This window comes from Dufourea novaeangliae, unplaced genomic scaffold (genome assembly GCF_001272555.1).
Source record: "Dufourea novaeangliae isolate 0120121106 unplaced genomic scaffold, ASM127255v1 scaffold89, whole genome shotgun sequence".
Lineage (NCBI taxonomy): Eukaryota > Metazoa > Arthropoda > Insecta > Hymenoptera > Halictidae > Dufourea > Dufourea novaeangliae.
In genome coordinates, this window is record NW_015373988.1 from 58,518 (window position 1) to 86,370 (window position 27,853).

General features: G+C 40.3%; 3 protein-coding genes across 3 annotated transcripts in view; 1 reads left to right on the top strand and 2 right to left on the bottom strand.

The window, feature by feature from the left end:
* Positions 1–20,357, bottom strand: part of LOC107187511 (protein abrupt) — a 53,419-nt gene extending 33,062 nt beyond the window's left edge. The window contains exons 1-2 of the mRNA XM_015575629.1: positions 20,295–20,357; positions 262–489 (exon numbers count right to left, since the gene is read on the bottom strand). Of these exons, the coding sequence (XP_015431115.1) occupies positions 262–382 (121 nt within the window). The 5' untranslated portion in view covers positions 383–489; positions 20,295–20,357. The remainder of the gene's footprint in view (positions 1–261; positions 490–20,294) is intronic.
* Positions 20,358–21,367: 1,010 nt separating this feature from the next.
* LOC107187404 (ribosomal RNA-processing protein 8) lies at positions 21,368–23,268 on the top strand. The gene is made up of 4 exons (XM_015575507.1): positions 21,368–21,445; positions 21,800–22,635; positions 22,728–22,964; positions 23,055–23,268. The coding sequence occupies exons 1-4, from the start codon at positions 21,368–21,370 to the stop codon at positions 23,266–23,268; spliced, it is 1,365 nt and encodes a 454-aa protein (XP_015430993.1).
* A 442-nt stretch (positions 23,269–23,710) lies between these two features.
* LOC107187405 (helicase POLQ-like) lies at positions 23,711–27,738 on the bottom strand. The gene is made up of 16 exons (XM_015575508.1): positions 27,403–27,738; positions 27,171–27,321; positions 26,879–27,057; positions 26,626–26,802; positions 26,454–26,553; positions 26,179–26,375; positions 25,954–26,099; positions 25,642–25,876; positions 25,428–25,568; positions 24,935–25,352; positions 24,693–24,850; positions 24,528–24,623; positions 24,288–24,461; positions 24,109–24,222; positions 23,890–24,024; positions 23,711–23,815 (listed from the first exon to the last, which is right to left on the bottom strand). Exons 1-16 carry the CDS (start codon positions 27,736–27,738, stop codon positions 23,711–23,713), a joined length of 2,862 nt encoding a protein of 953 aa, XP_015430994.1.
* Positions 27,739–27,853: the final 115 nt, after the last annotated feature.

Below are 27,853 nucleotides of genomic sequence, written 5' to 3' on the forward strand. Positions count from 1 at the left end.
GCGCAGCGATAAGCCGCGTGTGTCGTTCGCGAAACCACGCGTCCGGTCGTGTGGTTTGGTCCAAAAGACACTAGCCCCGATGTGTCCCGAATAACTGGAATTTACTGTACCTTCGAAATAGGAGTGGGCACGTTAAACAAAAGCAAACGAAAGTAACGTGTTTCGGGCCTTCATCGGCGCAGTGTTCCGCGACGTGGTACAATAAGAGTTCGAACGATAAAATTCAAATTAAAAATAGTAATGACGAATGTTGTGACTTACCCTCGCAGAATAGGGTGACATCGGTCAGACTCTCGCTTTTGAACAAATTCGAGAACGCTGTCGCTAAGTTGCTGCCGAAACTATTCCACTTGAGGCAGAACTGGTGCTGATGAGAGTCCATGATGCCACCCCTAGGCCCGACCCCGTGACCTTCGCCACCCCTGTCACTGCCACCTTCGTGTATGTGCTTTCCTTCCTGATCGCGCTCGTGCCCAACAGTTCGTCCAGCTGTACAGAAAACAGATTCAATTCAGTTCAATCACCGAGCCAACTACACGCGACACACATCTTAACCCTTCGTTATCAAACTGGGTCATTTATATCCAAGTCTAATTTTGTACTGTTTTTCACGTTCAATAAATTTGAAAATTCTAGTACACTTATCAAAGTCTTTACATTATACAATCATTCGTTAAGTAAAGTGTGTGAAACCTTTTTTAAAAAAATAAAAATTCGGAGGAAAGTTCTGGAAAAATGGAAGACCCACGTTACCTACGGAGGGTTGAACGCCCTACATATGATACAATTTGTACGACAAATTGTATCTTCTACGGGAGTCTTTATCATCGTTTCCCATTACAGTCTCAGCACTGAACATTACATATTTTATAAACTAACGGCCATATGCATCTGAAACAAATATCATTCGCTTCAGAATTCCAAGCTCTACCACTGTGCCAAACCTCATTAAAGAAGTAACCGCTTCACTTGGAGACTTCTCCTTGTCAATACCGAAAACCCTTCGAGTACTCATCGAAGATTTACTGTATCCACACATTCTTCGCTGTAAGACGATCGAACACATCAAACGGAATACCGAACACGTTTACTAATATACACGCCACACGGTTCTGCAATGTCACCGATAACTCTGATCGTGCACGCGAAAAAAACGTCTCCGGCTGGACACGTTGTAAAAACGTCAGCCGGCCCCGTATTATCTCAACGGTGTTATTCGTGGAGTTAGTATCTATCGCGTGAATCGACGATGACCGAGTGTATGTATATAGTCCATCCGGCTAATCGCGGGGCCTCGCGCGTCCGTGTTCGTACCATGGAAACTTCTACCGGATTTCCGCGGTCCACGATAAACCAAAAGAAAAAGGAAAAAAAGAAAAGCCACGAGAGCGAAACCTACCGATGCCCAGGACCGTGTATTACCGTCCGATCGTGTCGAGCTCAAGGAAAGCAGCAGCACTGACACGTCCACGAACAGGCTTCATTCATACGATCCTCGAAACAGCAATAACAAACTCCCAAGAAGAACAGTAACCTGTGATCGCCCCCAGGCCGTTGCGTGTGTGTGTGTGTTGAATCTGTTATTCGATCAGACACACCACTCAATTCACACGATCCGGTTTTGTTTATAATTCCCGGGGTTCCCAGCGACAAAACTCACTGACGATGACGGTAGTGCTCTCTGCACTGGTCTACCGTACACACGTGTTCCAGCGGCACATGATCCCCCGGAAAGTGGTGCGTTCGCCGACCCGCTTGGTCTTCCGTGTACCGGGGATGCACAGGTGGATAACGAGCTCCTTGGACGGGGAACACAGGGGACAACGACGAGAGAATGTATCACGGATATACAACACGACGGTAAATATAACCACACCTCTAACCGGGCAAATGTTCCGTTTCGGATTGTATCGGAAACACTGGTCGCGTACACACTGAATGGGGGGGCCGACCGAGAGAGTCTCTTCTCTACGTTTCACCCGACCGAAATCGAGTCACCGACTTGCATCGCGCATCGCCGCTACGAGGAACGAATCACGCGTAACTGTCCGTCGTCGTGCTTTGGTCTCTCTTTCTCTCTCTCAGTCCCTCCCTCTCTATCTATCTACACCGTGGGGTCTCCCTCTTTCGTTTTACGAAGCGGACCATACGCACACGTTCGTCTTTGTTTCGTGTACGGCACCGACGTGCGAGCGACCAAGAGAAACAGATATAGGCAGGCGGTGGCGCGGGAGGACAGTGCGTGTATACACGATGGGGGATATACGCGAGGCAGCGAAAACACACCGGCGACTGACAGAGAGAGAGAGAAAGAGAAAGAGAGAGAGAGAGAGAGAGAGAGAGATCAAAGACGTTCGTCGGTGGTGCCCCGTGTCGCCCGCGGAGGAGGAAAGAAACCGTGAATATGGGTCATCGGTGCCGATGCAAATGCGGTTAGACGAAATAGTGTGAGTCCACGACGCCGGTTTTTTGGGGTGGGAGGGGCCGGTGGATGAAGAGGGAAGTTCGTGTTGGTGGGAGGAGGAGGAGGAGGGGGACGAATTCGTGGAGGAGGGAGCCTGGATTGGTGGAGGAGGAGGGAAATAAGATTCGACTTTTTCGGTAGAGGGTGGGGCGCGCACTGGATTGCTTAAGGCTAGAACATTAGGTTCGCGTGGTACTACGTGCCCCCCTCTTCTATATATCTTGCGAGTTCTTCTCTCGCCGCGTACAGGCTATCTCTTTCTAATTACCATACAGTTTGTCTCTTTAGTTTGGTCGACTCTTTCTCCCTCTCTCCCAATTCCGGGTGTATGTATATATGTACCCCTTTTCTAGCCTCTCTGTCTCTTTACCTCGTTCACACTCGGTATATGTCCCCCTCTAACGCTTCTAAGGTATCCACGCATCCCCGCCACTTTCTAATCTAACACGTGCCAGGGCCGAAACGCGGATACGTGGCGCCACTCGGCAAGAACGCCGCGCTACCGCGCGCAACGTGGAAGGGAGAGGGAGGAGGGGATCGTTGTTGCATGGTTGCCTTCGTTGCCACGGGGGCCACCGTGATTACGTCACTGCTGGTCGAAAGTTTAATCGGGCGCGGACTATGCAGGGCCGACCGTAGTAGATGCACCGTGAACGGTTTCCGGTGACTTGGTCCCGTTTCAAAAACGGAAAAAAAAGGGAAAAACCTGGCAGACTATTTTTACTTTTTGAGGAGTATAGTCTTTTATGATGCTCGAAAAGGTCCCTCTACTCATTCTCCTGTTCAAACACAGGCTCTTGGCAGACTAGAACATCAGCAGCTAGGGTACCTGCATTTTCAGTAGTCGCTCTAGCTCGTAATTGTTCTATATCCACTAGTTTCTAAACTGAATTTAAAGTTTACGAAGTATCATATTATAGAAGCTGGAATATAGTGAAATAATCAAACACACTAGAATATCATCTACTGAATAGCCATTTAATACAATATTTAACAAAATTTTATCTTATTATCAACATAAATTTTTAATCGTTAGTATTTGGAGATACAAGCATTAAGAAAAAGAAGCTTTTAATATTTCGGAGTTAAGACTCAAAAGAATATTTGTATTATTTGGACCAATGAGACGCAAGTAGATTAATTAAATTTTTTTTAAAAGTGGGTTAAGAACAATTAAGAACTCGGACTATGGTTCCACAATTAGAAGGTTATTGTACCTTTCATTTGCTCTCCTCTAAAGTTTACTAAGTCTGACTTAATACTTAGCTCTAGTGTCCAGATATATGTTACACGTGGCAGTTGACCTGTTACCCAAGAGATCCCAATCTTCCTAAATAATCGAATCCGAATCGAACACATCCCTATATCTCCAGGTCGAATTCACGAATGAAATTGCAGCCATTCGACGATCCCAGAGGAGCACACGAGGCCCAGCGTCCTCTGCTAGTTGCGCGCAACAAACTCGACGGGAGCGCGTTCAAGTCGAGGTCACGGCAGCAAATTTACGGGTTGGCGGCTGAGTGAATCGGGACGAAATGAACGGCTCGCGTCATTCCCTCTGTTCCGACAATACATAAACGGACCCAATGTTTCGAGCAAGCTGCACGGTGAAAAGGTGGCGCGAACTGCCGTCGACCCGGTTTGAGTAGGCTTCCAATCAGAGCTCCGCCACTCGCCTTACAATGCCCTGTTTAACGGGAGAGCTTTATTTGGTATTACAACGACGCATCGATCGAGCCACGAGTTTTTGGGGAAACTGGTAGGGACAAACGGGACCGTGAAGCTTACTAAACAGGAGGTGTAAAGCTGAATCTGTTACAGTCAAAGATCCCCCGTTGTTGGAAGAGACGCGAAGTTTCTGTTTGTTCTAGACCTGATATCGAATGGATCGAAATGGATTCTGTGAGCATCAAGGACGTATGAAAGTCACCTTGATCGTGTTCAATGATACTGTTAATTTTCGATTAACTGCGTTTGGAGCCACTTCTTCGTGACAATACATAGAAACTGTTGCATGGGCACAATACTGTGTGTGTAAGAGAATGATGGTGAGGGTTATTTATCGTGCAGATAGCAAGAATTATTGGAGTTCTCGGAACAATGATTCGTGATGGTTAGTACCACTGCTAGAGTCGTACATTGACTCACGAGTTTGTTCGCGAAAGGCTGTCACTTCTGTTTAACCAAATTATTTATCGAAATGTAAATTTGATTTCAAAATTACGAAAAATTTATCACCAAAGGATGATAAAAGTAATGAGAAGGAGACAAGAGTAAATGGAAATTGCATACATGTTTTTATAGTTAATTGTTATTTCAAAGGTATGTGCAAAAATGTGTGAGCCTATATGTTCTTCCTATGGAAGAAATTATGGGCTAAAACTTAAAATGAGAAGATAAATTTTGAAATTTGTTTCTACCCTCTGTGGGAAGTGACACCCGTTGATCGATCTTTTATAGTCCAAGTTGTCAAAACATTCTATAGTGTCGCTATCATGGAACATCGACGCGTACGTCCCTGGTCCGCCAAAATTTAGTGTGCACTCCCTGCTCCGGCATTACATGCGTGCAAGAAGCGTTGTGCCTCGTGAGGGACGGAAGAGAAAAGGGGAAAAAGCGTAGGAGTCGTGGGGAGCCGAGTGTAAGGGAGAGGAAGAGAGAGAGAGAAGGGGAGAGGGAGGGAGAGAAGAATGGAGATAGACGTAACACTAAAGAGTAATGAAAGGAAGGGGTACGAAAACGGGTGGGGAATGAACGAGAGAGAAGGTCGATGGAAATTCGGGCGCTCGAGGCATCGCTGCGTGACGCCCAGCGATGGGTACACTCAGTTCAGCTGCGAGTTTTCAAATAATTTATTTGTACAAGAATATTGAACCTTTTCTTTTGTCAAGAACGTTCGAAACATTCGACAACAAGTCTCAGAGTTTATAGAAATACGTCAATATTTTTTTAAAGGTCCTAGACAGATCGTCATCCTGAGCTTTGAACAGTTAATCAGATTAAATCATTGTTTTCAAAGTGTCTACTCATTCGAGTAGAAATTTTATTTTAGTATAAAAATTGGAATGCCCACGTTTATACAATTAACCCTTTGGTTCGCTGTGTATGGTGTTACGATGTTCTTTGTTAATAATTTTAAAAATATTCAATTGTTTGTGTAAATTTTATAAAATCTAGCAAGTGTAGTTATCATAGAAGAAGCGTATGATGGTTGCAAAGCAACGGCAGATTCGAAAGAGGTTATTTCTGAATTTCTTATTACAACGAATGAAAAACGCCTAAAAGCACTGTTCGTAGTCAAAGGGCTAAAAGTAGTGAAATATTTTTGTTATTTTTTATTCGTTATTTAAAATTTTTACCTGGATAAGAAATTTTTGCCCATCCCTGATCCTAGGCTCCTTGACAGTGCGGTAAGTAGAAACAGTATGCGATGGACAGACGGATCAGCCAAGTACATTCGTACTGCTACTACTGCATAAATATTCTACTTAGATTTTGATTCTTCCGAACAACAGGAATGCTATCAGAACTTTTTATTCAAAGTGTGTGTGCGTGAACGATTGTGAATTATCGTGCACAGTTGCTACAAGACTTTAGGTCGAAAGTACCCTTGCAGAGTAACCTTATATAGTAGAACCTTACGTTTACTGGATAGAAATAATAAAATAAAAAAAAAACGTAAAAATGTCTGCATTTTTAAGAGAAATATATTATTTTAATAGATACCTCACAATTGCATATTTTTCAAGGTATTCTTGAACGTTGCCCGAAAAGCTTATGAGGTACTCTAAGGGTTAAGTTCTTTCGTCATCTGTTTATTCCCCCCACCAGTTCTTTGGCCCGCAATTATTCTCGACCCCAAAACACCCCTTAAATAACCCACAACACGGTAAACCATGAATCGAGCGTTTTTGTTCATCACACCCGGTTCAGAGTCCACATGGCTCGAGTCCATCGCTAGCAGTGCGTGCCACTGCGAGTGGAAGGAAAGCGAAAGGTAGGGGAGGGAGGCGCGAGAGAGAAACAGAGAGAGAAGCAATTGCGGCAGCGCGGCGTTAGGACACCGAGGCGGAGGAGGCGGCAGGGGGAGGCGGGGAATATTGCGCATGGTGGGAGGGACATAGTGGCTCGCGGGAGGACCGAGGAGGCTCAAGGTCGCTGCGGGGCCGCACGCGCGCCCCTGGCCACGCACACACCGGTGCGTCGTGAACCGACCACACGCACACGTGCACGCTTGCGCGCGTTGCAACACAGCCGGGCGTGTGCACACGGTTTAGCGCGAGGGAGGAGGAGCGGAGGAGGCGGGGTGGCGTGCGTACTGCAGCGTACCACGTAGCCCGACGCAAGCGCGATTCGGGGGCGCGCGTTCCTTTGAGCCCGCGACGTGTGCGTGCGCTGCTGCTGCTGCTTCTGATATCAGCGCTGATTTCGCGCGCGCGCACGCAATCACCGCTGTACACGCGTGGATACGCACGTATGTGGGGGCGTTGGTGTATCTCTGTGTGTGTATATATGTATATATATATATATATAAGAAAACACACGCTGCGTTGTATGGATTTTTTGGGAATCGGGGTAGAACACCACATCACCGTGGCGAAGGGACGCTATGGCTTGCAGGGATTCGACGGGGATCTCGAAATCGGTGAATATACCGTCCATGGAGACAGTTTATGTGATCGATATCGCCGGGGGTATATACGAAAGATGTGCAGGTTTCTGGAAACAGTTGTTACGTGATCGTTGCTCCTCGAAAAGTAGCGTGTTAAAGGGGGCGGGTGGAAGGGGTGGGGAGCCAATTAACGGATTGATGTCCTGTTACGGCCATCCAGACGGGCCAATCGAACTGTGTCTAATAATATCAGATATATCTGTTCGGGATGGTACGGATAATTTTAAGTTAACGCAGGAGAAGAATTTAATGGATTGGAATATTAACGGTCGATTGTATCAATGAAAGCCATCGACACGTTTGAGCTTGGAATTTCCAGGACGCGCCGAAGTCTAGGAACAAGTCTAGAAATCATAAATTTTATGTTGACAATAAAAATTTTTTAAATATTATATACTGTGTTTGATTATTTCACTAGTTTCCTGCTTCCATAATATTAAACTTCGTAAACTTTACACTCGATTTTTTCAGATTACAAATTAATGAAGATAGAGCAATTAAGAACTAGGAGCGTCGATTGAGAAATCGTTTGTTGTGTTATCCGTTAACGCTCCTTTTTTTTACGATGTCAGCTTCAGAACGACCAGTACAATGCAAAGAGCACGGGGGAAATCATCGCCGAAACAGAGAGGATCTCGGGGTGTGTTTACCATTCCACCCAGTTCCCCCTATTGAAATCGGTGGAGGTTCGCAACGTTGCGTTTAGGAGGCAACGGCGCGGGTATAGCACCGAAGGGTGATAACGTTGTAGAATGTAGAAAATACATTCTACCAAGGACCTGCCCCTGAAGTATAGTCAATACTGCAGCCAACGATGCCCACCGCAGCACCGTTCATCTCCCCTCCCCCCGCCCCTTCCGTTATCCGTCCCTGATCCCCTACGCAGCTTCCGCGCCCCCTGAATGAAAGAGAACGCGAGAAAGAGGGAAAGGTACGAGATTTGCGTGAATCCCAAATCCCGGCAATAATTGCCGAAGGGTGGAGAAAATGCAGAGAAAGGGTTCCGTCTGATGAAAATTTCGGCCTGAAACTGCAGACGCGGCGGGTCTGAAAGAATGGCAGAGAGATCCTTCCGATCCGCGGAAATGTAAACCGACGAGTGGGATGAATACTACATCTGGAAATGTCCTTGAAAAGGTTTCCTTTCTTTTTTCAAATACGAACAATTTGTAAAGATATTTAGGACACGCATGTACTTACGATACTTTGCATAGAAATATTCGCAACTCTTTATTTTGGGGAACTTAAATAAACAGAGACAGATGATGAATACAAACGGAAAATTTCATTATCACTGGAGAGCAGGTGATATCCAATTAAAGACAAATTGAAACTCCGATGGTTCGTATAAATCGATAGGGTATCTCAATCTTGATGCTCGAAAGGATAGAATTTATTTCTCTGGTACTTCAATTGGTTAACTGTCCCCAGGAACCTATCAGTATCCTTGGAAAAGAATGCGATCAATTGTTCTTGTCGTAATGGCCACCTAATAGTGCCGAAAAAAATTATCTATATGATTCACCAGGGAAAGTATTAACAGCGAGTTTATTAACACTGCACGTGTTCAACCCTCTTAGTACCCACCAGCCGAAATATCAATTCATCGGTTTTCGCCAGAAACACATTGAACCGATATTTCGACTTTTCGTGTGTACATGATACAAATTATAAATTCTGATACAGAAAGTGACGAGAGTATAATACTTCGAATATTTTTTATGTAATACAAAATATACTTCACTATAAAATACGAAAAAAGTGTAAAATTATTACATTTAGAAAAAATGTGTTAATTTTAATAAATACGTTCAAGAATGCATACTTTACCTAGGTAGGTACTTCTAAATGATACACAGAAAAATTGTAAGGTACTAAGAGGATTAAAAATTGTGGTAACTATCAGGTGTATCAATAAGTAATCCATTTTGTTGGAACAAAATTTTACTATAATTCAAATTCAGGACACATTTCAGTCCCTTTTCGTGCCATTATAATCTCCGTAAAAAAATCTATAACCACCTAATTTTTTATGAAAATATCATTTTTTGTAACCGAATAAGAAGTCATTAACTTTTCAGTATTAATTACTGTTGCATAAGGCTCGTATTAAAAAGACAATCGAAAGTTGCAGCTTTAAAGAATGTTCTGTTAAATTTTCAACTAAATTTATAATTATTAAAAATTTGCATGAGCCACCTTGAATTGAACGAGGTAAAAGGGTTGCGCGGATCCGGACTGTGGATTTTACGACGGGGGTTGCTGCTGCTGCTGGCCTCTCCACGAAGGCGTAAAACGCGAGAATCAGTGCCACGAGGACGCGGGAGAACGGTGACGAAATCGAACACGGGGACATTATGCTCGTGGCAATGCGAACGAGGCATGGAATCGTCGTGGCGCGGGGGTGGTTTTCGTGGTTTGCGCGGGAATCTAGGGGATAAACAAGTAAACAGCCCACGGCGAGAGATGGTCGACCTGGGACATGATCTCTGAAAATTCTGGTACATATTTAATGGAATGTTGGAAAAAGTACGTTGGAAATTTTACGAGAAACGAAAACCAATTGCGAGAGACAAAAGGATCTACAGGTCAAGAGCATTAAAAATAGAGAATAATAATTGACAATTAAATAAATAATGAAACGGAACATAAGAACGTCATTGATATATTATAGAATATTTTTATTTTTTACTTTGATATCCACGATTTTCCCAGTTCATATGGTCGTCATCAATCTATTATGTCTATAAATAAACGATACCACGAAATAATTATACGTAATGTGGTGTCTAAGAGGAGAAATGTATGGTTACAAAAGAATCAATATTAACGCGATTTCTATAAAAGAGTACGATATAACGTCGAGAATAATGGTCGCTATACATATCGATACTCTTATAATACTAAAAAATATGTTCTTTCGTTGCAGACGTTTATTATAAACAGTTGAGTCTTGGATGCATTTATTGTACAACTTGACGTTGTCTTTTGGTAAGTAATGGGACCAAAATTAAAATGATTGGTACTTTGAAGAGTCTGAGATAATTTCCAGATTATGCGAAACTGAAGTGTAATGACTAGACTGCGGAAGTACATATATGCAAATTCACGACATCCCATACTAGTACTGAAAAATCCAAATTGGACAGAATGTTGAATTCTGTACATACCAGAAGCTTAACTATGTTAATAACAATCCATAAATAATACGAAACTTTATTAAAATCTTTGTATTATCCCATTTTCTCGGTTACAAGACACCATAAGTACATAAATATCCGCAGTCTAATAATGACAGAAATGCGTAAACGAAAGCTTCTACTTAGTATTAAACTCAAGTATTTATTTGCACAGAAAGTTTTATGTTACTGTATCAATGATAAAAATGTAACACAGCAGTAAAAGACAGAATTCCAAAAGAAAATGTCTATACACTTTCCATTTCAAGTAACCTTAACCTATCCATACAGAAACGAAGCTGACAATGCAAAACAAAGAAACCGAATGCTGTAACTACTCCCTAAAATCCCGCCCGAAATTCTGTCTCTCAACAAGTAGACTCCAAGAAAACACCGCCATCCAATCCGAGTGAACGTTACGCAACTGCGTAACCTACCCACGTATCACGGACAGACAATCCGGCACACTGGCGACCTACACAAAAATGCTTCATCCCCTAGCTCCGATCGCGTTACGAATCAGCCGTTACCAGACCATCGAATGCAAAACAGGCAATCAACCTGTACATTGAACAAGATCAATCGTCAACGATCTCCACCAACACGCACCTGTCATCGGTACACGATTCGTTCTCCCCATGCAAACCCGCCAACAACAAATCGATCGATCTTGTCATCGATGCGCGCCACCTCTAACCCCGTATACACAACTCGACCTAGCTGTCAACAGACAATCCCTAAGAGAAACAATCACAGAAAAAGGAAAGAAAATTTCACGGAAACAACGAACAGGTGAACAACACCGTGTGTACCTGGCGGATGAAGCCACCATGGATTGACCAGGGATGGTTGTTGGTTGCCGTGGCCCTCGCCGACAGGGGCGTACATCCTCCACCGACTACGTCACGCCCGTCACTGCCGCCCCGTGCGGCTGCACCCCCGAATGCCCTCAAACCCATAACCCACCGCTCCTCCCGGGATTCCTGTCACTTCCCCTTCCTCCACGTACGCAAGAGGGTTGCAAGGTTACCGGCTGTGTCCCTCCTCCCCTCCTCATCCGCCCCCGCATCCTCCCTCCCCCTTTCCACCACCTCCACGGACCAACAACCCCCGTCCTCGACCATCGGGAGGAGGGAGCCGCGCCACGGCCACCTCGTAGCCGCGTTCAAGGTGGAGGAACAGCCGCCTCCAACGTCGAGCGACGCACAACCACCCCCGAGGGTTGCTTTTCCTACGAAGAGCCAGGCAAGCAGGCAGCCGGCCGGCCGACGCGGCCAGCCACAGCCATCACTTTCGTTGGAAAGTCCCCCGGCCGTTACGAGGGCGGCCTCGGCCCAGGGCTGACGTTGCAAAAGACTTTTTCCTCTTTTTTTCTCGTCTTCCTACTTTTTTCTCCTTTTTTTCGGTACCTTTCCTTCCTTCCTCCATCCCCACCAATCCACCGTGTCCCTTTCCCCGTCTTCCAGTGGGTCCTTTTTTCGTGTGTAGGTTTACCTCACCACCCCTGCAAGGGCGCACGCCACCGGCGGTGGATTCTCTCTCTCTCTCTTTCTCTGAATCGATAAGATAATTTGACTAGCGCGCGCCGGACGAAAAGAAAAAAGAAAAGAGGATGGGTCGAAAAACCGACGATGAAAGCGGCGACGAATCGACGAAATACACACCGTTGCCATGCAATCGACGCTGAAAAGCTTTTGTTCTGTTTCGTATCCCCCTCCCCACCCTAGAAGCCCGACGAAATTTTCGCTTTCGGTCGATGGATCGAGAGCAGGGCCCATGATTTTACTAGTTGGATTTTTATCGAGGGGAAAGGGGGGGGGGGCGTGATATTTTTGAGAGGTTGAATTTTCGGGGGTGATCATCTTCGGGGATTCCGAAGGTATGATGTATACGGTCGTTCTGTAAGGGAGGGTGCTCTGCGGTGGAAAATCTTGGAGCTAGGGTTGCTACAATATCTACGCACGGCTGGTAACGAAGTTACATGAACGATGAGACTCGATTTGCACACTGATGTAACGAATCTTCTTGTAGTTTACGTACATATGACTCTAATTCACTTTAGAATTTGTAGGTAAGATCTGAACAAGGGGAAGATTCGCCTCGGATTATCGTGACACTTCCACCCCGTATTAGCGTTCGGATGTCTCCTATCAGTTCGTTATTTTCCGAAAAGTTTACCACGCCTTGAAATTCTAGTATGAAAAACTAATCAATCGATTGTAAGAAATATTTGTTCGTTGTCGAAATCTTCAACATCAGAACCCTTTACCGAAACTGTTGTATCAACCCTCCGAAAACAGACATATCCTTTCACACTCTGCGGACAAACTTGATGTTATATACCGATCTTATGTCACCGATGAGCTTTTAAATTCGCATTCTAATTTGTGCCACACAATAAATAGAATACTACAAGAAACTATATGTATACTCACAGATATAAAAAAATATATGATACTAGTATTTTATATCGTAATTTAGAATACGTAATCACATGACAACCGTGGGAATGAAAGGGTTAAAGAGGGTTCCCATTTCATTTTGTTTTACCATTGCATGGAATAACAGAGATATTAAATAGTGAATAGAACAAAACCACTAAGCCTCTTTAGTTAAAACTATACTAACTCTCCTAAAAGTTCTGGAAGGAATATTTGAATTGTAGAGGCGAAAATACATTCGAAATCAGCTTAACTTGTTTAACGTATGCCGATGCCAACGAGATTGTACATCCGTGGCTATTTTTCAGGCCGTTCGCCGGTGCACGAGATGGTTACACTGTGCCGCGATCTGGTAGTCAGATTAAGCAGGTGACACCGTGCATTTGGTTCACGGCTCGACAGCTTCTGGCGTCAACATATTAATTACGAGCGTCCGTTACTGCCTACGCCCCACGGTTGTGTCCGTACAATAAGAAAAAAAAAGGTAAATGAAAAATTTCCTGGCACAACGCCACCTTGAACAATAAGACGGAACAAGTATGTACATTTGCATAACCGTTCTCTTCTACATAAATTGAAATACTCAGACATCTCCGTACAATTCATCATGACAAGCCACTTACGATTCCAAAGTTACTTCGATAATAAACAACACAACGAACTCTTTCGATTGGAAATCGCAGAGAGGACTAGCGTGTTCGAAATCGTTTCGGTACGACCTAGACGAAATAGTTAAAATAACACGAAACGGTTGAAAACGAATTTCAGCGCGCCTCGGTGCCCCCCCCCCCCGTGTCGCATAACTGAAATCCCTTGATAATTAAGGCAATGTCAGGCATACCAACAAGTTCATGGTCCCCCTTCCATATGAAAAACAATTTCTTCATCAAAAGGGGATACCGAAGTCACAGCCGGTGCGCATCATCGGTGCCGATTGCCGATCCGATATAAAATTTCACGGGTAAACATATATACATACACCCACCGATACGGGAATTCCACGCGTGCTAGGTACGTTCCTGAAGGTAACACACCATGCGTTTGGAGGGGAGAACAACCTTGCAAGCTCTCTCACACCAACCCCCCCCCTCTCCCCGCGGTATGCGTAGCTGCGTCGGTAGTAGGGTCTGAAATTTTGAAGGTTGGCAGAAACGGTGAGCAGCAGCACTACCGGAGGGGATCGAAGGGCGAAAAAGCGAGAGGGAACCGCGGGGCAAAGAGGGAGGGACGTAGGGAGGGACGGAGTGAGAGATGTCCTTGGGGGCGGGTGGGAGGGGGAGTGAAAGGGGGCGGTCTGAAGGGAGCCAGGCAACCTGCACCCGGCAACAGCCCCCGACCTCGGAAGAACTAATCATTAACCTCCTTTCACCCTCCCCAAACACCGCTCTAACTCGACCACCTTCGCTTCACTTTCACCTGTGCCTCCTCCCTTTCTCTCCCTCCCACTTGCCCCACGCTCCCCTCTCTCCCCGCCCCTCTCCCCCAACTCCCGCCCCTCCCCTCCAGCTCTCGCCCACGCTTTACGCGGTTCCGATTACCCGGGCGGCTCTCGCTTTCCCTTTTTTTTCACGGTACTTCGTTTCTACGATTTCGTTGTCGTCGGTGACTTTAGTTTCACAACCCCCCACAAAACTGCACATTCGGTCACATTCCTATCCCCCTCTCGGTGGTGGTGAGTCTGTGAAACGGTATGCACTTTGCTTTCTGTGGGTTTTCCGAATTACATACGTGCGTTGTAGGGTGGAGAATTATCGACTGGGGTGTGCTTTATTTCGCCTCCCCCCCCCCCCCCCCCCCCCCCCTCACCACTCCGTTATTATTCTCCGCAGTGGTGGACGACCTTGGATCACCTCCGTTCACCGTTATTTAATTTCGACTGTTGTCTTGGGATTGTAATTACATTGTAGAATTTATGCATTTTTTTCTTGTGTATTAATACGTGAAGTCCAATGAAATGTGAAGTTAATGAATGTTTAAGAAAACTAGAAAACAAAGTAATTAGTTGATATAAAATAGTGGAAGATTATGAACTGCGTAGGTATTAATGTTATCTTTGAAACGTCGATGATATTGTGTTTCACGTGGTGTAAATATAGTATGTACCTCTTTGTTCCAAAAGTTTTCTCGACCCTGGCATTAGGACAGCAGTTACCGAACTTCTGCCACTTACCGTGACGTAGATGATATTAACACTTAAGAGACCGAATTACGTCTGATTAAACTCCGCCTAATATATGAGATTCGTGACCCAGCTGAAATTATACCGTCGAATGAAATTTTCGTACATCTTCGGGGACTCGTGAGTCTCGTAACTAGTCGCATAAAGTTTAAACACAACGACTGAAAGCGTGCCACGATGGAAATTCTAAGGAAACCCCGATACACTATAGCTTCTGAACAACACAAGAAATGGAATTTATAAAATTTCGAAACAAATGAAAAATTTCACGAAACAGGAATAACGCTCGCAAAACTTTAAAATCTTGAAAATGAACAGAGTTATAAGATTGTTCTCGTGTCTGTTGAGAACAGATCGAGAGGCCATTGAAAACTAGATACAGTACCAGTGAAGTCGTTATTATTTGTTGCATCTTTGAGAGGTCCTGTTTTGATTCTGTTACTTGTTAGACCACTTTGGCCACTGTTGGAATTTATTACTTCCTTCTTATTGAAGGAAGAGAAATGGATGCGCGATTGAGACTACTTTCAAACTAGTTCCGACCAGTAGCCTCGTCCCAGGAATTCATGGAGGGTTGAAGAGCCTTAACCAACCCTGTTGCCCGTTTCCATGTGTATACCCACGTTAAAGGTTGCACCCTGTGCAACCCTCCGAAACTTGAAGGCTGTAGCGTCCAGATAAACGTGGCAGATAGATCAATAATCGTCGTGTACGTATTGTTGTGCCCTTTGTGCCGTTTAAATACACCGAATGAACAAATTCTACGTAAAATCAGTGTAAACAACCCTTTGCAGACGTTCATTCAATTTGTTATACAGGGTGAACCACGAATCGTGATCAGTAGAGATTACTCTGTGATGATATCAAATTTTTTGTCAATTTTGTGCAAATACACCTATAATTTTTTTACGCCTATCTGTTAGAGGATTTCAATGTTATCCACATTTTCTACTTCTACGAGTGTACAAAAATCGACAATTAGCTGATAATCTATGCACGTCGATGAAACTATGACTTATAATTTCGTAGCCACAGAATAAAGATAAAAATGAAACGAGCGTAGAAACAGTTGCAGACCATAAGGATTGTTTTAACCGTGGGGCATTCTAGTGAATAACAAGCGGGGAACTGAACGGCATGGAAAAATATAGCGACACGAGGATCATTAAGCGGCCATTCCCTTAAATAATTCAATGGTCGGACCCGGAGGGCGATTACCACTCGAACAGGTATTTCTACGTCTCTAATCAATGGGGGCCAGGTATATGCGCGTATAACACCACGAGTTACTCTGTTTCTCGTACGACTACTCACGGCAATGGCTGGTTTATCCACCGCTGTATCTTGATTTACGCATCGAGTTTCGGGTTCGATAAGATCTACACGATAGAGGGTGGTTAAACGCGGTGAACAAAAGCAGCCCGCGTGAGATCGATCGTCTGACGAAATTGCGTTATGTTTTCCCGATGAAAAATGGAAATTACCTAGTCCAGTAACGTATTCATTATAATTCCAGACGAATTTTAACAAGAATATTTTTCTTGAACGTCAGACCAGCTGTTCGCTGTCGCGATATTTACGATAGAAAATGTATCGTGACCATAATATCGTTATCCTGAAAAATAAGGGACATTTTTCAATGCAACTTCTTATCTTATTAGATATGTCCTATTTATGTATACTAAAACAAGAAATAAAAATAAAAATCAATTCCTACAGAATATAACAATGTTATCAAGTATCCTTCATTTCCATACAAAAAAACAAAATCAAATTGTAGTATCATTAAGTTTCATATACCCACTGGCACCTCTACCCATCGATAATTCACTCCCAAAACTATCATTTCGTATTCTCTACCTGACACCATGTTTTTACCATCACGAACACCGGTATCACGCTCGTATCTCTGTCAAGAAATTACCGTTGTTTCACCTACAATCGGAGCTTCGCGGTATATTCTCTCCCATCGAACTCACGTTCAACCGAGCAACGCATAAATTCATTTAAAAAGACGATGACGATTCCTTCCTGCATGCCCGGAAGGAACGAAACGAAGTCTCGCGGTTGCACGGGAATAAAATTTCCCAAGAGGCGGTTCGACTGCACCTTAAACGGAATAATGAATCGACCAAGAAGGGATGCTCGACAGGAGGGAGACAAAGAGCAAGAGAGAAGAAAAGGGAGACAGAGAGAAAGAGGGTGAAAGAGAGGAGCGCGCGTATCGGCCGTGGGCACGCTCGTGCGAAGGTCGAGTCGGTGGCTTGAAGGGTGCGCGGCGGAGCAGCCGAAAAGGGGGACAAGCGGGGCAAGATGCAACACACATCTATTGATTCTCCTTCAGCGCGAAGGCCCCCGTGTGTCCCACTCACTTTCGGAAGGCACACGCACGCACTCTGCGCCTTTTCCCCCGGGTCTAAAGCTGCGTCTATACTGTTCATAGCAAACCAGTGTTATATAACAAAATTGTAATATAAACTTTGCTATACAACATGTTTTTATAACTTGTTACAGGATTATACAAAAAGTCCCTTTTGGACAAGTCTGTAACAACTTTGTATAAACCTTTCGTCGCTTTGGTTTGTAACTGTTCTATCTCGATTAGCTATTTAATCTGGGAAAACTGAATTTAAAGTTTACGAAATTAATATACTGTCCTCTTTAGCTTAATTGAACGAATATGATGATACGAGGGTTGTGTGTAGGATACGGCATGAGTGGGCAACATTTGCCAGCTTATTCGTCTGAAGAAAAGGACGACGGAATTATCAAGCTTTCGCTTTACTGTACAAGTGAACGACAGTTGTCCGAAAGATAACTTTTAATGAGCAGAAAAACAATATCGACGAAATAGTGCTCCGACCAATACGAACGGGGGGGGGGGGACACGTGGCCTAATCGTGTGTGCACACACGCGTAATACCATCGACCGAGTGCGTCACGTGAATGCAGGCCACGGAACAGCCTTTCGTCGAGAAGAGAGGTGAAAAAAAAAAATAAACCAGGAGAAAAAAGGGGGAACTGGATTTTGCAAACTCCCTTCCGTGCATTCCTACTGTGAATTTCCTTGGCCGGCTGCATAAAGAATTAGAACGGAGTACATACACGCGCGCGCGATAGCTACCTCTATGGGCGCATACTTACGGGGCCAGAGAATAAAAAAAAATGGGGAAGTGTGTATAGGGGCGCGGGGAGGGAGGCAGGAAGCTCCACGGTGTTCAAAAGCCTTTGCACTTGCAATTCTGCTCGTGCATTTAAAATTCTATACAAGAGCCATCGGCTTTGCAAACAGTAAACCAGATCGCGAATCAGATATCCGAAAAACATTTTGAATGACAAAGTATGGTACAGGAGAGCATGAAAAACGAACATCTTTGCTGCCTTTATTCGGTTGTTACCCGTAGGGCAATTAACCGGCGCGCATAACTGGAATACCCATGACGCGTAAAAGCACGAAACGTTCAACATTGGATGCCCCCTCCTTTTATATCGATTGACAATATGGCACAACATGGGAATATAAAATTACGTAAGAAAGCGTAGGATCGCGGACGATTACATAAAGATTTTATTATCAAAATGAACTAATTTTGTACCTGAATTCACTCACCAAAATTTACCTTGGTAAAACACTTGCTTCCATTGATCCTGATTTTCGGAGAATAATCTACGGAAACGGATATCGCGATCCAATAATTGAAATGTATCGATTCGGCAAGTAGTTCTAAAGTACCCATAAGAAAAATTTCAGTATGGTTAACAATTGACCCGGTATCGGTACTCCTACGTTAGTCAGTTTTTGTATTCACAATAATATATAACAAAGCGAGTTATAACTTTGTTTTTTCAATCTACCACAGAATCTCACGAATAAAAACACTTTCTACATAGTATCTGTAGCTTTCGATGATTATTCCACGCAAAAATTTTACTTTTGCAGAACCATCCGCAGTCTAATATGCACACCCCGCTTAGTACAATGTAATTTTGCTTACCGAATATTGGAGCTGAAACGGCCAGCGGTGGTCACTGAAATCTTCGATTTCGATCACTTATCGCAAACGTATGGAAATTTATTAATTCTAGCTGAATGTCTCAAAAACAAAACCGTAACTACACAAGAGTTCCCGGAGCGTCGACTTCCGATATGCACGGCCGACCTTAGCACAGTGCCCGCTCCGGGTAATTATGATCTCGCCTTTGTTTACAAGAATCCGTAAAGGCACGCAAGTTACTGGTCGCAAAAACCGCGTGCCCCTGCCCCGGGCATCCGTTAGCAGGATGCAAAGTGTGATTCGAATGTACTTAACAGCAGTCATCGTGCCCCGTCTAACGTGCAGAAACACAAACATGTGCCGTTTAAGGTTACGAAAACAATTGGTACCTGGGTTGCTAAGGATATAGACCGTGTATCCGAAGAATACTGTTAACTACGTGTGATTCTTGCCCGTTCCTAGGTGGATGTTTTACGGCACCGAATGGCACGAATCATTGGAGGCTACGAGTGTAATACACGTGGAATCCATTGAACGAACTGCCGTTCGCAGAATATTCAATGAAACTGCACAACTTGTAATTTTAGTCATTTATTTAATAGATGCAATAATAAAGTGTTTGTAGATTTTAATGTACTTGATTTTCGTAATTGTAACATGTTAATTGTCAATGCTGCTGAAAAAATATTATGAAGCACTGGATGTACAACTGTTAAAATTGTACGTAAACGATGTGAGAAATATTGTAATTTGTTTAATGAGACATGAAATTGGAGAAACAAAACGAATTAACACGCTGACTGCGGTTGTCGTTTTTATGGATTCTGTACTAAACCATCATATTTATCGATACCAGTCGTAACGGGTACATTTATAAATATGTTTTTAGAAAGACTATAATGACCAAAATATCATTTTAGCACGTGATGTAGTTTTAATGAAACACGGTTCACCTGAAACGAGGATATAATGTGGAACATGTATGTATGCCCAGAGTCGTACGAAATGTGTCAAATATAGTTTGAAATTCCGAATGAATAACATTGGCATTTTCGTGTTTAAATATGGTAACTTGATTTGAATGTATCGAGAATGTATCGAGTATTTTAAAAAAAGTTCAAAAGTAATCGAATTTAACTATAAATGAAGTACATATTTTCTCATTGTTACATACAATACATACGTTGTTATTTTCGTCACTTCCTTTAATATATATATATATATATGTATATCTGTATTATATACACCTGTCATTCTAAAATCTACTTCTCTACTAAATTAGACTTGACTTTATTAGCATGTTCTTATGATCACCACTGTTTGTATAAGATAATAAAAATACGATAAAGTAAAATGAAACTTACGACAATCGGTTTTCTTTGCATTCGTCTCCCACTTCTTTTTCGTATTCTTCTTTTTGCCCAAATTGATGAAGTATCACCCCAATTTTTGCCGGTAAAGTGTTACTCAATTCTAACCCTTTCGTGATGTGCCGCTGAACACCGGTACCACGCGCGGCGGAAACTCATTTTGGACAATACATTTCTTGTTTGTTTTACGAATGTCAGATCACCAGTGTCACTTGTCGAAGGGTCAGGAGTGTTTGTGTATCATCGTATATGACGGCGGTGAAATAGTGACAGTGTTTTGAAAGATAACCGATTTCCGCGAAAAACTTTCAGCTACTTCGTCCGTACGCTGCCAGCAGCGAAAGCGACTGAAAACAGAGAGAATCGGCCGGTCTCATGGACGCCCTTGTCATGCGTAAAAACGAAAATTTAATTTCGAGTTAGTGGCGCCGTCTAGCGGGAGCGGGAACATACTTTTCATCAGCTTGATTTTTGCGATCGGGAAATGCTTTTTCACTGCAAACAATTAGCATACTTACATATGTACATAGTTTCTTATTTAGTTGCTCGAAATGAATAAAATTGTTGTGAATAAGTAACATAAAATATATAATGCTTCATTTGTGCTAATAATACTCAGAATCATGCTTTATCGGTAACGTCGCGTATTGACATTAAAATGGCATGGGACCACAGAAGGACTGCACAGGCCCAGAGATGGGTACAAATTATCATACATGACTTTCATTGGTTGATTCTCATAAAGATGAAGATATGATTCGGCGGCTTTATAAAAATCAACGAATCAAAGTCATGTATAATAACATCTACTTGCTTCTACCCATCTCTGACAGGACCCTTCGTCGTAGTGGCACGTGTGACACGGAAATTCGTTGCATGATTGTTGATCTGTTCTATGCTTTGTCAATGGTACTGATTAAGAATGCGTGGGAATTGATGGGAATGCGATTGTTTCTTAAACCACGTGAAAGAAAAGTTGAAACATAGCATCGGTTAGCGTCGGTGGTTCAAGCTTATCAAGACTGAAATATATATATATATATATTGTATAATTATATATAAGAAAAATGGGAATGAAAGTAAAGAAGAATACTTCTAACGATAAGAAGAATAGTAAAACCGTTAACAAGAAACGTGTTTCTAAGGTAAACTGTAGATTTTCATACTTATTTCAGTACTTTTTACAAGTTTTTATTCAAAACGAGAATTATAAAACATTTTGGTTTGGATGATAACCAAATACATGTACACTAACGTGCAAACTCGGCTACCGTTTGGGGAAAAAGTAGCGTAGTTGAAGATCCGCATACCGCCCGGTAAATTCAAAACAAGTACGGAAATAAATGTTAAACTGAATGTTAATTTGACATAAATTTCAGTAACTTCCGAAACCAAGTGGTAGAAGGCTCTTCATACGGCACTTTTTCCCATATCGGAAGCCGAGTTTGCTCGTGAGGGTACATTACATACATTCACCACATACAATTTACTTATTTTAGAAGAATAAGCAAAAAGTTCAGACTGAAAATAAACATAAGCCTGTTGTGGTCAAAGATCAAAATGTAAAATTTAAGAATAAACCAAAAAAAAACCCACAAAAATTGCAGAAAACGTTGAAAAAACTACACAAAGATGGAGGAAATCATGCATTCTCCAATCTTCTTAACTCTGATATAGTAAAGGTAACAAATATAAAAACGAAAGGTAAATTTAAGAAAATACAATTTCAAGACAAAAATGAAAAGAAACAGGAAAAACTTGGTAAAACTAAGAAACAGAAACCAAAGAAACATAACAAGTATCAGGCTTCTGAAGAATCTAACATAAAGATGAATAATGTTAAAAAGTCTAAGAAAGGAAAAAAAGTCCCACACTTAACAAATGCAAATGGAATTCAAAATACTAAACATAAAAAGAAGGGTAAACAAAGTAAAGACAATAAAGTAGCAAAGATGAACATATTAGTGCAGAAGAAGAAGAAAGAGGAAACTGCTGGACTTTCATTAGAAAAAAATAATTCTCGAATGGCAACAAGGCATAGCAATTTAGATCTTAAGAAATTAGAAGAAATGCTTGCTGCTAAACAAAAACAGATGACAAAAAAAAAAGATAATCCAAAACCAGTGTCTTTAAGGGAAAGAATGATGACTAAATTAAAAGCATCTAGATTTAGGTATTTGAATGAAACAATGTATAACAGTGAAAGTTCCGAATCCAAAAAGTATTTTAAAGATGATCCAGATGCATTTAAAGCATATCACGAGGGTTACCAACAGCAAGTTGAACAGTGGCCCTTAAATCCTATTGACGTTATAATATCATCTATCAAGAAACTGTTAGTATATAACTCAAAAAATTATCAGTTAATTTTTAATTCTTGTACAAAGAACTAATCCATTACTTCTCACATTATCATTATTATTGCAGGCCAAAAGATTATATTATTGCTGACTTTGGCTGTGGAGAAGCACAACTTGCTGCTTCTGTTACTCATAAAGTACATTCTTTTGACTTTGTTTCTTTAAATGAAAATGTTACAGTATGTGACATGGCACATACTCCTGTATTAACAAATGGAGTACAGGTTGTTGTGTTTTGCTTATCCCTTATGGGAACTAATCTTAAAGATTATATCATAGAAGCAAATAGGATTCTCAAGAAAGAGTAAGTAATTATGAATCTCAGTATAAATATTAGGTATTATCGTGTATTTCGTTGTTTTAATGGAAGTTTACATAAAATATTTATTTTTAGTGGTATTTTGAAGATAGCAGAAGTTAAAAGTCGCTTTGAGCAAGTAGACGATTTTATAAAAGTACTAAGTCAATATGGTTTTAAAAATACTTGGAAAGATTTCTCCCACAACTTGTTTTACTTCTTAGATTTTAAAAAAGAGAAAGACATAAGTGGAAATAAACAAAAATTACCACCTATTACTTTAAAACCATGTCTGTATAAAAAACGATAAAAGTTATAACATGTGCTACCAAGTGTAAAATATATATTATAAAAGATATGTTTTAATAAAGTTATTATTTTTTACTTTCGCTGCTTTTTATAAACCAATCTTTATGTAATTAGTATAGCATTTGTACCACAATGTTTTGATATCACATATCCTTGAAGCAATATCGAATTCATTTTGGATGTTTAATATATGTGCCTGCTTAAACAATGTGCTACTCTCGAAACACATTGATCTGTTTGGCACAATTAGCAATTTGAACATTCAAATAGAAAATATAATTTGTTGTATGTGCCATACATGAAATGTTATTACCGTTTATGCGTACAAAACGAAATGAAATAGTTTATTCGTACAAATTTCCGTACGTGTATGTACAAAATTAATAATTTTATGTAAACCTATAAGTCAATCATCATATAAATCTTTACTTTATACAACATGATTAAAAATTTAAAACTGATAATCCTTTTAAAGTATTTATATCTATACCGTCTAGAAAATCTTCTGCTTCATCTTGTAAGTCTTCTACTTTTTCCAATATTAATAGCTGTAAAATATAAGCAAAAGAGAGCCAACATAGTAATTTGAAAGTTACAAATGTTAATATAAAAAAAAAATTACTTTAGCAGCTTCAACGATTTGTGTTGCCACCTTTTTACTTAAGTATGGAATTTTTTCTTGCAAATCCATAGGCTTCTCTTTGGCTATACATTGTAACGTTTTGTAGCCTGCATTGTACAATTGACGCGCTCTTCCCTTATAAATGAAACATTGTAGAAATTAAATTTTACAAAATGTTATTGCTTTGCATCAGAAGTATGAGAATATTGAGCTTCTTACAATTTTTACTAATGGTAATTCCATTAATGCCTCTAGTTCCGAAGGACAACAATAAGATAACCGTTTAGTAAACATACTTATTAAATTTTGAAATGCCCAAAATTCATCTAGTTCCTAGAAATGACTATTAAGTTTTTACGAACTATTAAGTTATAAATACATTAAATTTCTTATCTCACCTGGCAAAATCGAACTATAGAAGATGCAAATGACGAGACTGAGGTCAAAAGATTTTGTATAATACCTCTATTTACTTGATACTTTTCTGCTATTGTGTAAACTGCATGATGTGTCCACAAATCATACAATATTAATGTTGCATAAAATCTTTGAACCACTCTTGGTTCCACATTCTGTTAGATATGAAACAGCTTAAGTATATACATATGTTTGATAGAAAGACAAAATGATACAATTACCTTAGGTGTTATACCATCGCGTATTTTGACCACGGTTAATTCATTAATTCCAAGTAGTCTTGCTGTTTTCATTTGATTCTCGGACAAACTCGTAATCTAAATATATAATAAAAGTATTACAAAACACTTTACACAAAAATGAATCTTAATAAATGGCACAATTACCACATCATAATAAACACATCCAACTGGTTTTATTTGCGATATGATATCATATGGCGTAACAAGATATAAAAGATGTAAGCAATTAATAAGAATTAAATGTTTTTGTGCTCTTTGTAAGTCCTCATATAATGTATATGCACACAGCATATCCATGCCACCTACAACATTGAAATAAATTCAAAAGAATAAAAACTGGAAAAATATCAAATATCAATTCACTTATTAAACCAGAAAAATTGTACCTTTCATAGCTGCACGTCCCAGGTTACAAAGTTCTAACTCAGTTTCAGTGGTTAGTGCTATTGTTTTTTTTCCTTTTGTTTCTGTAATTTTGTCGATAAAGCATTCATCTTGAGATGGAATAGCAACAGTTACATTTGGTCTGAACACATTTTGGCCCCTTCCATTTTCTTTTACTTTCATTACACCACTTTTTAAAAATCCAGTTACTGCTTCATCTGCAATTTTTTTTACATTCACATTTAAACGTACCTGTTGAGTACTAAGTAAAGTTCTCCTTGCTATTTTATGTAATGCAAATCTAGTGTTTGCTATAGAAAACAATGTAGCACTTAAAATTAAGTTATTTATGCCTCTATCCTTATTTATGTGTAATGTACTTAAGGAGTCATCCATTTTGGACCTCAAGAGTTCTTTTACCTGTATAACAAACATTAATATTTAAGAAGTGATTTACTTATAGTACATGGTACTAAATCATATTATTATTATTACTTTTAACAATTCATTATTTTTACATATAAGAATACTTTCTCCAATATTTCCCATGCCAGCACGACCAGCTCTTCCAATCATTTGTTTGTATCTACTTAAAGTCAAGAATTGGTTGCCCACATACGGACTTCTTAGTATTACCTGCCATAATTTTCATTATAAGAAGTCTGAATTAGTTTATAACAACATAAATAATGCATAGTAAATCGAGTACCCTTCTGGCTGGTAAATTTACTCCAGCAGCTAGTGTAGAGGTACAACATATAACACATAGAATTCCAGCTCTAAAAGCATCTTCTAATAAACGTCTTTCCTCGGCTGTAAGTCCAGAGTGATGATAAGCTACGCCAAATTGTATAGTTCGACGTAAAATAGGACAAAGGCCTTCCTCAGTTTGAAGTGCATTCAATAAATTCTCTTTTTCGTCAATTTTATGTTTTACTAGCGATCTAAAAATATTCACGTGATAATTACTTACATAAAACATAATTGTTTGGAAGGTAAAGTACAGAAAAATATATCTCACTTAAATAAAACTTTAGTTAGGAGTATAGCGACATTTTCGCAATTCTTGCGACTAGAACAAAATATGAGACAGGAATCCTGTGGAACTACATCCATTACTAAACCTCCAATTCTATCTGGATCTATGATTGCCGCATTGTTTGAATACTTATTGAACAAATAAATAATTGAAAAACACCATTAAACCATTTAGAATAATACTATTGAATAAAATATATGAACTTACACGATAATTAATTTTTTTCTGATCTGTTAGAAGATTCTCTATTTTCAGATCAAGCAGCCAAATACTATCATCACACTTGACATATTCCTTAATTTCAACAGGCCTAAAATTTCCAGTGTATAAGTCTGCATTCAGGAATTCTGCTATTTCATTCAGGTTGCCAATTGTTGCACTCATTCCAACAATTTGAACGTTTTCTGAAATAAACATTATGAAGTTATGTTATAGTATTATATGAACAATGTATGAAATCTTATTTTAATTTTCTTCTTTACCATTAACATATAATGCTGTTGTTAACAAAACTTCCAATGTAGCACCCCTTCCACCATCTTCACCAAGAAGATGTAACTCATCCACGACTATAATACCAATCTAAAATATTTTTGAGTAAATGTAAACAATACACCATGATTTATGCTGTTCTTTTTTTATACTTTTACTTACTTCATTGAAACGATTCTCCTCAATTAAGCTGTATGTTAAAGCTAATGCCTTCTCTATGGTACATATGTATATACTATTCTTCTTCCGACGTTTTTTCGGTGGATAACATCCTTTTGCTGCTGCATATTCCTCAACTAAGAAACCTAATTCTAATGCAAATGGTGTCAATGCTTGAACCTACACAATTTAAATGAATATTGTAAATATACTGTACAATAATTTGTTTTATCACAGTCAACAAATCCGTGCATACTTTTTCTTGTACTATAGCAACAAATGGTAGAATGAATATTGCATTTCTTCTATTGCATATGAGTTCTTTCAACATTAATATCTCTGCAACCAATGTTTTACCACCACTCGTTGGAAGAGCATAAATTAAATTCTTTCTACTTTTTATTGCATCCAAATTTAAACATTCATCCTGCCATTCTGCAAAAATGAAGCAATTATTGTGAATGTACTGTGATTACAAAACTAAATATATTTACTCAATAATAATTGCAGTGAATGAAATCATTAATATTAAAAAGTAAAATACTCACTATAAAGCTTGCCAATACCCCTAATTTGCAGGAAAAGGTTCTTTACACAATCTGGTAAACCATAAAATGTACAATCTTCTGTTTTCTTCAATCTTTTACTTTCACTAGCAGCTGCTTTTTCAATATAATTTTTATGCTTTAGAGTAGCACCCTATTTCACATAACAATACAGAATAAAATATGATTAAAGCTGATAACTGGTAGTTATTTTATCATGTAAAAAATAAGTAACCTGAATAGGATAATCCAAGGCATAATTTTTTCCATCAGAAGAAACCAACTGTGTAAATGCCGTGTTCATAAATGTTTCATCTTGCCACTGATTATTTTCTTGGCTGGATTTGCACAAAGTATTGGAAACATTTTTTTCGTTAATCCTTGTTACTGGATCTTCATTATTGTTAGCAGGTGTTGATTTCTCAGATTCTTCATTTATATCAAATATATCGCAAACACTCCATTCATGTACAAGACCATTCAGAGTCATTTCATGTATATTTGGACTGACAGAAGATATTCTATTACTTCCATTGTCATTTTCAATAATGTTTAATATTGTATCATCCATAGAGAGAATTGAATCAATAACGTCTACTGACGAAGAAAACATTTCGCTTTGATTTGTTGAATTTTTCTTCTTGCTTCTTTCGTTATACATGATTATTGTTTAAGGAATTTGTAAT